Raw genomic sequence first — 11,221 nt, 5'->3', positions numbered from 1 at the left:
TGTACATTAGTGTTGACTTCCATGACAACAAAGAGGCTTGACCAGCACCTCCAGGCCTTTTCCACCATGAGCTGCTTTTATCAGAATCAGACAACTGCAGGACTCTCTTAGGTCACAGCACACAACTACAGAACGTAGAATCAGCCCAGAGTTGCGTATATGCCCTAAAAGACATTCACTATTGAGCTAGAAGTGTCTAAATAATACTTTTATATATACACACACAAACATTTTAGGTTTATATAAATTTGAAGTTTGTGAGGACTTTGTCTCAATGTTGGAATCATTTTATAAACGGGCAGAGTTAAAGTGAACGGGGACCATACTGCCCTGTTTACAGAGGAGATGCAGGCAAGGATGTGCAGTTTCTCCCCTTCTGTTTGCAATTTATTGAGCACTTAAGACAAGGGATTTATCAGAATATAAAGGGATTTCAGTTATTCAAGGGGAACAAAACACTGGCCCTATTACAGATGACATTTTGGCACATTTAGGAAAAGCCAAATCAATCAATAACTGAATTGATGAGCTGCCCAGAGGAACACATCTAAACAGCAGCCTATATGCTTAATCTAGCAAAGGCAAGTTCTTAGTTTTAACTCCAGAGATTTCAAAAAAACAGCAGCTAAAATGGGAAGCTGATTCAATAAAAATTTGTAGTATATTTAAAATATCCCAAAAAGTCTAGCCAACAATAATCTTGGATCTTTGAACTCCAAATTAAGGGCAGTTGTAAGAGGACAGCTTATCCCATCTCAAGAGCTGAACCGGTTAAAATGCATATTTCCCCCCCCCCCCCAAACATTGCTTAAGGAAGGGACAAGCCAGCATGGAATAGGACAGTATATACAGAAAGCCATTAACCAAATATTTACAACTAACTGTTAGGGTAATACCCTGCAATGCAGCCCTGGTTGTTTTGGTAGGTGGAAAAGTTGGAGCTGGCTACAACCCAGATTCCCCCTTCAGGAAATGCTGCTGAAGAAGCACTAGCCAAACTGGACAGAACAAACCCAGTCAACTCAAACCAGAGGTACAGAGAATGGGGAAAACCGTTAAAGTAGCGCGCCTTCCACGGTGGTTTTTCTTCCAATGAGAACGGCAAAAGATTTAGTATACGAGAAGAAAGGTGTCGCAGCTTAGTGCACTTTGATCCACAAGGGGGCACTAGAGTTCAGACTGGGAGAAGAAAAATATGAACAACAAGACTTCTACAGATTCCTTCAAATACTTTACATTTATTTTATGCCTTTTGTTCTAAAGATTTGACAAATATGTATAGATATGCAGTTTTCTATAAATAGAAGATCAGATGAAGCAACATCCAGTCAGGGAGAGCGATGAGGTCCACCCCCTCCAAGGAGGGGTGGCGAAACAATGGGACAAAGCTCCCTTATTTAGTAGTTTGGATCCATTTCTTATGACCCGTCAGGAGAAGCCACGCAAGTAATGTGAATTGTTTGAGGCAATGCCAAGACGATGTGCAACATTTCAGAAGAACAGCCATCCTTCACTAAAAGGGATTCAGAACCACCATGTGTTTCTGCAAAGCCAGAGCTGGCTCTCTGCTCCAGTGGTCACAACTCATGTTCACCTCCCATTAGCCTTGGCTTTCAGCCCCAGGTAAGGTGGCTGCCTTCAGCCTGCATTATAAAACACCCAATTCTGTATACGATTTGAATTTTACCATTTTTCCCCAGCTGCCATACAGTCAATTCCTTAACCATCCGACTCGTGGTCAGGAGGAACCAACTTTTCTGTAGTTCTTTTGGAATTCTGATAAGGGGGGGGGGGGGGGGGGGGAAACCAAAAACCACACCATGACACTTGCAGAAACATCCTGAGAAGCCTTTATTTAAAAGAGGGACAACAGCTCTTCATACCGAGTGCATGGATGTCACTGCCTTGTTCAGACCTCTGGGGGGGGGGGGGGGGAGAAACCAAAAACCCAGACAAAACTCAATGACAAGTTTACAAGAATGTTGCCAAAGAGACCAAGGACAACAGTAATCTACAGAGAATTAGGATCAAAATTCAGAGGCCTGAGGAGACTAGAGGGCTATTTGATTCTCATCACACCAGTGTTGGTCCATTACCTTTATTAGAACACTTTTGTATTGTAAAAAGCAAGTCAACTCACCTCAGTAGGTCCAAGAGGGACACCATCAGTTCTCCCCCAGTACCCAGTTGAGTTCGACGGCCTTCTCCAACACCTTTCCTTCCCAGATCCAGCCAGGTTTTCCTGACTTCCTGGTCAGCCATGTAGGGCGTCCTCTGCTGTTCCTCATAACGGAGAGAACTGGATCCATCTGGATCCTGGGTGAGGGTCAGCTTGGATTGCTTCAGGGGTTCCAACTGCACATCTTTAACCCTCTTGAAGAGCATTTCTGTCCGAGAGAGAACCACAACTTCGTCCTCGCTTTCAGTCTTGCCACGGATCTTGTTTTTTAGTGCATTGTGCAGTTGAGAGATGGGACCGTCGGCATGGAGGGGCGGGACATCCTCAGCGGACTCGTCCACAGGAGAGTGCGGGCTGAAGTTCCCAAAGACGTCACCCCTCAGCTCCTCTCCCTCCTCCTGGTTCTCCCAAAAGTCACTCGCATAATTTGTGTCACTAGAATCAAGCTCTTCACTCCTCAGATCTGGTGCATCAGCTGCAAGCCAGTCAGCCACACCTGGGAGCTCCTGGTTTGGAGACTTCAGCTCTGAAGATATCTTTAAAGGTTCTTCCTTCTGGCCCTCTGCTCCATAGTCATCTAGGAGCAGTTCTTCAGTTAAAGGACTGCTTAGGCTAGGAATGTGGCCTTTAACCTTTTGAGAGTCAATTTCCATCTTGAAAACTGGATTAGATTGAATATCTACCATCAGCCCTGGCAGCCACAAAGACAAAGCATCTCCAAGATCTTGGTTTATGACCATTACTTCATTGGTGACTGCAGGTTGGGACCACCAGGGGGAGCTGTTGAGCTTGTTTCTCACAGAGCTGCCTGCCCCTGAGGTTTCAGATGCAACCCACCCTCTCTCAGTAGAAGACTGTGCTGCTCCAGACACAGTCCAGCCTTTTCCAGCATCAATGGCTGAAGCTCCAAATTGGGAGGCCCCAATGGACGATGGCTGTTCCACAATAGTCACAGGAACAGTGCTCACCAGCACCATAAACTCTGAAAGGAAATGAACTCTTCTTTTAAGTTGACAACATAAGATGGGATGATAAGCATAGAAGACTCCTCAGAACACCAAGTTTGGTTCTCAGAGTCTCAAGAGACTTACATTTTACAGCATTTAGCCAATGCCTTCAATAAAAGCAACTTACATTTGACTGAACACAACTTGAGTAAGGGTTAAGGGTCTTGCTCAGGGACCCAACAGTGGCAGCTTGGCAGTGGGGCTTGAACTGGCAACCTTCTGATTACTAGTCAGGCACCACTGCCTAGACACTGACCTCCAAGGAGACCCCTGTAGTGAGGAAGCCCTCTACATCTAGACGCACAGCAGTCACATACTGCAGTCTGGCCTCCCAACTCAACCCATCTGAGAGATGTACAGAGGATGTTCAAACCCCCACCAGCTTTAGCTCACATGCATTAGCATCTTTGGGCCACTCGAGATAACCAGTTACCTGGATGCATTCTTGTTGTAATTGCAGGACTTGGTGCTTGGGGACAGCCCATAATGGGAGAGCACCATACTGCAGTGCACATACACCTAAAGGAGATTAAAGCATGCAAGCCACAGCCATATTTTTACTGACAAGCATCAGTTTTTAGAGACTTCACACCCAGTAAGACTTTTTGCACTGAAATGCTACTGAGGCACAGTTTGTCCTGGAAGCAGAGTATGAAGTTAGATTACAAAAATAACTTAACAGAATGAAAAACATTTCCAGTTTTAGTCTCTGAAGACTCAGATCAAGTTCAAGAACAGGCACAAACCTTCACCAAAACTTTAGAAGAACAGTAGTTATCCAGGAGCACTGTTGAACAGAGGTGAGGAATTCCTGGAACTCACCTGCGAGAACTTCAGAGTGGACGTGTGCAAAATTAAGTTAATGGAGCAATTCTGTCTGGAGACAAACTTCACCACAGACTGCTTGGAGGACACACACCTGCCAAACAGAGCAGGCCAGTCAAACAAAAACCAAACAAACAAAGCCACAAGGAAGTGAACTACACCACCCTTTGTTGAGAATGAGGGTATATCTGGATTCATCAGCTGGGTCCAGTGATGGTGTAGCATAACAGGACTGTATGTAGAGCTCACGACCAGGAACCCCTGACACCGATGCCTGTAGGTACAGCAGGTCTCCCCGTTGGTAGACGTTGGTCTCAGCAGAGCCATTCCAAGACGCTGGCAAAGGGAAAGAGGCCAACGTTAGCCAGAACGGCACCAGGCTGAGCTGGCAGTGCTCTGACCCAGGATCAAGTCTAAACTACTTACAGTTCATGAAGTTCAGAGCAAAGCCAGTTTCTGTGTTTATGAAGTCCCAGGTCCGGAAAGGTGCCGGAAAGCTTAACTCAAGGTCACCAAAATCAGACGGCTGCAGAACACCCTCGGCTTGAAATACACTGCTGCTAAGCACTGTAAAGTCAGGCCAGCCATCAGGAGTGACAGATGAATTAAAGTCAAACTGCACACTGCTTTCATGTGTTACAACATATACAAACAACATATGCAATATGAACCGGGCACCAACTGTAGACAACCCCATCTCCATAAAGTAATCTAACTCAACTCACACTAAAGGACTATCAGGCCTAGTTGCTGCAAGAGTATTTAAATTATTCCATAATCACGTGATCAGACGGGGGGGGGGGGGGGGGGTTTGGGGGTGTAGCCCAATTACTAGACATACAATTCTGGTTGAATCGTTCGTTTTATGTGATTACAAGTGGTTGTTTCTGATGAAACGTTTAATCAAACCACAAACTTCAGTCATTCAGATAAAAGCAAACAACTGAAACGCATTAACTAGAATAACGTGTTCGATTGTTGTATCATTAATATTTTAATCCCGCGATTAAGGTCACCGATTTCACACCCCACACGCCCACGCGCACTGTCCCACTGCAACTGTCCGCGAGCACCTGTGGAATTCCAGGCGTCTCAGACGAGTCCACGAGGCGGGGTGAGCTTGTCGCCGCGGTGAGCACCGTCCTGTCTTCAGCTCTCGTGTCAGGCTGATTCCTGTGATCTTATGGATAAGCACGAGCAGAGCTAACCCCATGCCGTGTTTGATGTGGGGTGCTGTCGCGCGGCAGACTCCAGCCCGGGAGCCGTGTGAGCGCGCACCCCCGTGTAACGGACCGTACCACGTTGAGGTTGCTCGTGCCTGTGAGCGAGGGCGCGGTTGTCGGGGCTGCGCGCACAGGTGTGTGGCGGAGGCGTGTCTGCGGACGTATTGCGTGCGGACGCGCAGGTAAACGCGGCGGAAGAAGGACGCGCACGAATGGGCCGTGACGGACGGTTTCTGAAGTTCGAATATGACCTGAAAGAGGAAAACTCGGGAACATAAAGATGAAGTTCATGAACATCGGTAAGCTCGCGTGCCCCAGTGCGTCTTGCGTAGTTAGGCGGGGAGAGCTGAACGCCACCCGAGTTCACGAGGTAAGAGAACAGGACCTGATCTGCCAAGCTGCTCCTCAGTCCCTCCAAACCTCTCCAGACCTGTCCAGACCTGTCCGTCAGGTGTCCAGCGTCCAGCGCTGGCGTGGGAATCACGTCCACGTTAGCGTGGTGAGGCTGGAGGCTTCTCTGGGAGGGGAAGGTCTACTCCGAGTGCTGATTGTGTCGGGGCTTGAATCGTTCCTTCTCTTAGGCGTGGCAGGCTTGTGTTTCACGCAGCGGTGGGGGTTTATCTTTTCAGTCGATGGATTATGGTTTATTAATATTTATGCACACACACAGAGAGAGAGTGAAAAATTGTAGTGAAATAAAGTCTCCAGAGAAGAAACTTTCTCTGGAAACGCTGTGTACTTTACTACAATGTTGAATGTCTACGTCTTTTACTACAGTACACTGCAGTTGCCCACCTGGAGTTTTATTCGGATGTTCAGAGATGCAGTTATTCAGAGATACTGTGTCAGTCTGTCACCAGATGGGTGTGGGTTGCTTTTGGTGCATTTGAAGGATTGTTTCCACGCTTGTCCCTGCACGTCGATCCCAATGACTCAAACATCGCGCTAAAGTCCCCCCTAACACACGAGGGTCACAATGCTTTTAATTTGAATTAGAATTTTTATTCTTGTTTTATTTTGCGTGCAAGTTGAGTTGCATTACATGCAAGAGCCTATTCTGTGTGCGTTTCAAAAACCTTTCATAGCATATTGCTTGTTTTTGTTGTAGTAATAGATGTTTGTTAATAAAATGGAACTTAGGGTTTTGCTGCTCTGTGTGGATTTGCCAAAAGGTTTCTTGAAAGTATGAGTTTACAGAGAGCTGTATGTAATCGGTATAACCAGTTACCTTTTCATTAGTTTACACTTTGTCCTTCATGTTTCGTTTTGCCTTGCGTTCCATCCCAGAGTCCCTCATGATGTCAGTGCTTCCAGAACCTGATTGTCAGCTTTGAGTTTATTCATCATGTCAGCCGCCATACCTTACACACACACACACACACACACACAGACGGAGCTAGCCAGCCTCAAAGCAGTTGTTAAACAAGGTTTATGGCGTCAATCCAAAATTGATCTGTTGCTGGTTTGCATATTATGAGTTTATTATTTTCTTAACTGTTCCTTATGTTTCCAAAGTAATCTCCTTCCTCTCTTGACAATCAAGTGCAGTAACACTTTTGTGCCATTTGGGGGCTGTTTAACCCCCAAAATTTTAAATCTCTCCAGTCCTTGGTGGTGCTCAGACCTCACATTTCCACTCACAGTGCAGCTCACCTCACCTCACCTCACCCAGCTGTTGCTGATTGCTGGATTCAGGTAGATGAATGGTTGTGTGCTTTTAAACACATCCAGGGATGACCTTTACCTTCCTGTCTCCAGTGTGTTGCAGGAACCTGAAGGACACAAAGATCCTGATGAAGACCGGTTTGGGCTTGGTGCTTGCAGGCCATGTGAACTTCCTGCTGGGGGCGCTCGTGCACGGCGCCGTGCTCCGCAACGTGAGCGTCAGCGTGCAGGCGGCCACCATGGAGTACGCCATCGCCAACATCATCGCCCTCACGGCGGGCCTGACGGTAGAGAGCACCCGGCTGTCTCTGAAGGGACACGTCAGTCCCGCCCCATTTCGAGTGTGTGCGCGCACGCGTTTGCATACACGCATGTGTGGGTGGGAGTCTGACTGCGCACATCTTCCTGTTTGTGTGTGCGTGCATGCGCATGCAGTCTGCTCCCACACTGTAAGTAATCTGACATGGTGGTATCTGCAGAGATTTATCGTCTGGGCTCCACACCACACACAGGCATGTGCCCAGACACACTCCCACATGCGGAGCCTTGATCCCTGTTCTGAACCAGCACCCTATTGCTCAGGTTCTCCTGACTAGCTAGATCACACTGGACTTCACACTCAAACTGCATTCTGGGAAATGTTTAACGTCAGGTCCTGGGGTTCCATATGTGGGTTATTTCCTGTATCTTTAGACAGATGTAGTTGTCTGTTGGTCCTCACACGCCGTCATCGTGTCTGATTTTCTGTCATGCTGTGACATGCAGGCAGCTATTGGTGGAATATCTGCCATTGTCCTGTCTAAAAACATGAAGAACAAGTCTTTGGTAAGTGGAATGTTCATATACTGTGTGTGTGTGTGTGTGTGTGTCGGTCGGTCGACAGAGCACTTTGTAACATGTTTTGTCCTAATTACAGTGTCTCCTGTCTGTTGTTTAGAAGCTCTGGAGTTATTTATGACTCCATACCATTCCCAGATTTGTGCCTGTGCCTGCACTTATTGCACACACAGGGAGACAAAGGGGACCTTTTACGGAGGCGTTTCAAATCAGCTGCAGCGTTTTTCTCTTTGTGTGTGTTTCCATGTATATAATTATAATGTATATAATTATATACATTATCCAAAATGCTGCTCTTCATGTGCAAACTCAGACTTTAATGTTATCGATAATACACAAGTAAGACGTAATATGGGCAAAGAAACAAGTTGGAACATTTATATTTTGTCATCTGAACATTTTAACGCCACAGAATGTTGTTGTAGTAATGGTAGTAGTATTGCCAGATGCTAGGTATTTAAGTGTTGGTCATGTTCCACACCCGTGGGCCGACCCGTGGGTCTGCAGAAGTGGCTGCTGCTGGTGATGAGTCTCCTGGCTTGCCTCCTGGGATGTGCCTCTGCTGTAAGCGTGTTCGCGTCCATGGTGACGGCCATCAGTAACAGCGGCTTGAGTCTGCTGACGCAGTGCAACCTGAACGGCACCGTCAACACCTACAGCATCACCTACGAGTGCCCGTTCGACCCCACACGCATCTACGTGAGTGAAGCCCCTCCGCACCCACTGTGCTCGGAGTATCTCCTGTCCATCAGCACAGTAAACCTGTAGCGCTGGAGCTGGTTGCAGTCTCACTCTGGTGTGACTGGTGTCCAGTATGGTACTCACTACTTAGAACACTAGAACTTGGGAGGGGTTGGATTTTATAGTCTGTCAAACAAGTTGCTTGGATGACCTTTTAAGCTTCTGCAAACACTGAGGCTATTTATTGTTTCACGTGCACACAGAGTAAACTTGCGGTTATAGGGGCAGTCCCCCTTTTACACACACACACACACACACACACACACACACAGTGTTATAGGACCAGTTCCCCTCCAGTTAAATCTGAGCGTTAACCCTTACAACAGGAACAGTTAATCTGCCGCACCTTTAGAGAAAAATTCGAGATTTCTTCCAGCACTGAGGCTGTCTTTCCATGCTGTAGGGGACGACGCTGACGCTATGGGTGCTCGTGATCATCATGTCTCTGGTGGAGGTGGCATTTTCGGGCCGCTGCTTTGTGGCGTGCACTGCATTCCTCCGCCTCCCATGCCCGTGGAGGAAGATGCCCGTTAACGCCAACCGGGTAAAAAAAAAAAAAACCTCTCCACAAGTTTAATGTGGTAGCCGTTTAACCGCTGCAGCTGTCTAAGTGCTCGGTCAACAAGGAGCGAGGGCAAGCCGGTCTAAAGTCCCCGTGTAGACTCCGTGCAAGTCGGGGTCCGGGGGCCGTGAAAAAGCCTGTTTGTTCTTAACAAGGTCCTTTACACCTTGAACAAAGGTACGTCCTGCTGGATATTATCACTTATATATAAGTGGTGATGTCATTATTAGAATAGAATTATATGGTAATATCACTTTTGAATGTGCAACCCAGGCCTTCATTTAATGGCTGTTTTGTGTGTTTTTGATCCATCTGTTGTACATGTCCTGGTTCTTATGGAGTTTTTCTGCTCCTGGTGGTCCTGCTATTGTAAGAGCTGGACATGTGCAGTCAAACATCTTTTACCTTTAGTTGAAATATTCTAGTGGATATCTGTGTCTGTTGTAGTTTGTTTTTTGGGTACTTTGATATCTCGCATATTAATTGATGTCCACAGTTTTTTGATTACGTGGTATTTTGGTCACTTTTTTTTTTTTTTTTTTTTTTTTTTGGTGGTTTTGGGGCAATCTCAGGTGCGTTTCCGTACAACAGAGGACTGTAACCAAGCAGCATCCAGCTACGCCCCTGACGTGGAGGAGCCTACAGAGGAAAACGACCTTCTCAACACGACCACACCCACCGAGGAGACCAGTGAGCTGTGAGCTGGAGGTACAACACCTGAGCCACAGGGTGGCACTGTACCTGCCCAATTCACCTGGCCCTACACATAGATATCACCATTAATTAGGTTATAGAAATTAAAATATAATTTCTGACTTGAGCCAGTCTTGACAGTACTTCCTGAGCACTTATTTGTCATGCACCTCTTTAGACTGCCGTTCTGCTGTCATGCAGGGAGGGGTATGGTATGGGCCGCCACTGCTGGACTGTTGGACAGAGAGGGGACCCCTCAGGACCCCTGAGCTCCGTGAAGCGTAGACAGACGAAGGACTCCGAGAGACGGAGGAGGGGTGTGTGTGTGTGTGTGGGTGTGGGTGTGTGTGCGGCAAACAGGACTTTCAGGAATATGTCTGATCTGAAACTGAAACTTGTGAATTCCCAAAGGCTATTCCAGCTCCACTGTCTTCCACTCCAAAGATCATTCCAGCCTCTGGAATTCAGAAACCGGAGAGGAACAGTGTGCGAACACTCTGGAATGAGGAAAGGAGACGATCCGTAATCTAGCCACAGTCAAATGAGAATGGGACCATTTTAACTGTGTTTGTTCCTGAACATTTGATGGTTCATTTGTTACCTGTGGATGAAAACAAAACAAAACAAAAAAAAAACGGTGTTAAAAATACACGTGCAAGAAATCCACTCTACTCCGTGGAAGGAAAAGGTGCAGGTTGCATGTTTTAATGTCCTTGCTGTGACCTGTTTTGAACAATTGAAGAAAATTGTTCCGTTTTGTTTTGTTTGTTTGTGCACACTAATTTTTATACTGCCATGTGGTGATGATGCTGATATGCTCAAAGCGTTTTTATAAAAAAAAAAAAAAAAAAAAATGATCCGAGGGGGAGAGTTTTTATTTTATTTTTAATTTTTTTTTTTTTTTTTTTGGCATATCAGCGCCATCACTGCAACATGGCAGTATTTTTATATAGTGTGTGTGTATGTATGTAATTATATATATATAATATATATATATATATATATAATATATACATTACATACACATGCATATATATATATATATATATATACATATATAGCTTCTATTTATAATTTGTAGGTCAAAAGGTTACACATTTACTTTTTAAATTAAAATTATCATGAGTATTATCTTAATATGCATACTGCTAAAATGAGTTTTTCTTGTAACTTGCTTTCACCTACGTATTCCTGTCTTGTGCTTATTCTGAAAATGCCAAAGGTTTTCATACCGTGCATGCCGGCGATGTAGACCTGATTTCTTTCTCGTAATCTCCATTTTTATTACTGGACATTTCACCGACCCAAACTGAACTCCCAAACTCCTGTGAAAACTAAGCATGTGACTGTTATTTTTGGCCACCAAATTCATTTATTCAGCATTTTGGTTTGGGCCAAAAATGTCCATATGTGGTTTTACACGCACATTTACAAGCCTGTGATTGGGCCTTTTTGGGGGGGTGAGCTCTGCTCTGATTGGCAGGTTTAC

General features: G+C 45.8%; 2 protein-coding genes across 3 annotated transcripts; one reads left to right on the top strand and one right to left on the bottom strand.

Annotated features, from left to right (window-relative positions):
- Window positions 1-1,839: 1,839 nt before the first annotated feature.
- zpcx (zona pellucida protein C) lies at window positions 1,840-4,577 on the bottom strand. Its single transcript, XM_035532783.1, has 7 exons — window positions 4,438-4,577; window positions 4,176-4,347; window positions 4,009-4,105; window positions 3,620-3,705; window positions 3,443-3,531; window positions 2,141-3,161; window positions 1,840-1,917 (listed from the first exon to the last, which is right to left on the bottom strand). The coding sequence occupies exons 1-7, from the start codon at window positions 4,442-4,444 to the stop codon at window positions 1,878-1,880; spliced, it is 1,512 nt and encodes a 503-aa protein (XP_035388676.1). The 5' UTR covers window positions 4,445-4,577; the 3' UTR covers window positions 1,840-1,877.
- Window positions 4,578-5,381: 804 nt separating this feature from the next.
- Window positions 5,382-10,568, top strand: tmem54a (transmembrane protein 54a). Of its 2 annotated transcripts, none has more exons than XM_027008337.2 (7): window positions 5,382-5,533; window positions 6,993-7,186; window positions 7,665-7,724; window positions 8,244-8,435; window positions 8,881-9,021; window positions 9,612-9,747; window positions 9,934-10,568. In XM_027008337.2, the coding sequence occupies exons 1-6, from the start codon at window positions 5,515-5,517 to the stop codon at window positions 9,738-9,740; spliced, it is 735 nt and encodes a 244-aa protein (XP_026864138.1). In that variant the 5' UTR covers window positions 5,382-5,514; the 3' UTR covers window positions 9,741-9,747; window positions 9,934-10,568. The 2 variants fall into 2 exon arrangements, with proteins under 2 accessions (XP_026864138.1, XP_026864137.1); XM_027008336.2 differs by having other exon boundaries at window positions 9,911-10,568.
- Window positions 10,569-11,221: the final 653 nt, after the last annotated feature.

Source organism: Electrophorus electricus, chromosome 13 (assembly GCF_013358815.1).
Source record: "Electrophorus electricus isolate fEleEle1 chromosome 13, fEleEle1.pri, whole genome shotgun sequence".
In the NCBI taxonomy this organism is placed as follows: Eukaryota; Metazoa; Chordata; class Actinopteri; order Gymnotiformes; family Gymnotidae; genus Electrophorus; species Electrophorus electricus.
This window is presented reverse-complemented; position numbering and strand designations above follow the sequence as displayed.

Coding starts and splice junctions, on each gene's coding strand:
- zpcx (XM_035532783.1), bottom strand. Junction 3,706..4,008: donor CCACTCTGAAGTTCTCGCAG/GTGAGTTCCAGG, acceptor AATCTCCTTTAG/GTGTATGTGCACTGCAGTAT. Junction 1,918..2,140: donor TCCCTCTTGGACCTACTGAG/GTGAGTTGACTT, acceptor CCCCCCCCCCAG/AGGTCTGAACAAGGCAGTGA.
- tmem54a (XM_027008337.2), top strand. Junction 7,725..8,243: donor ACATGAAGAACAAGTCTTTG/GTAAGTGGAATG, acceptor GTGGGTCTGCAG/AAGTGGCTGCTGCTGGTGAT. Junction 8,436..8,880: donor TCGACCCCACACGCATCTAC/GTGAGTGAAGCC, acceptor TCCATGCTGTAG/GGGACGACGCTGACGCTATG.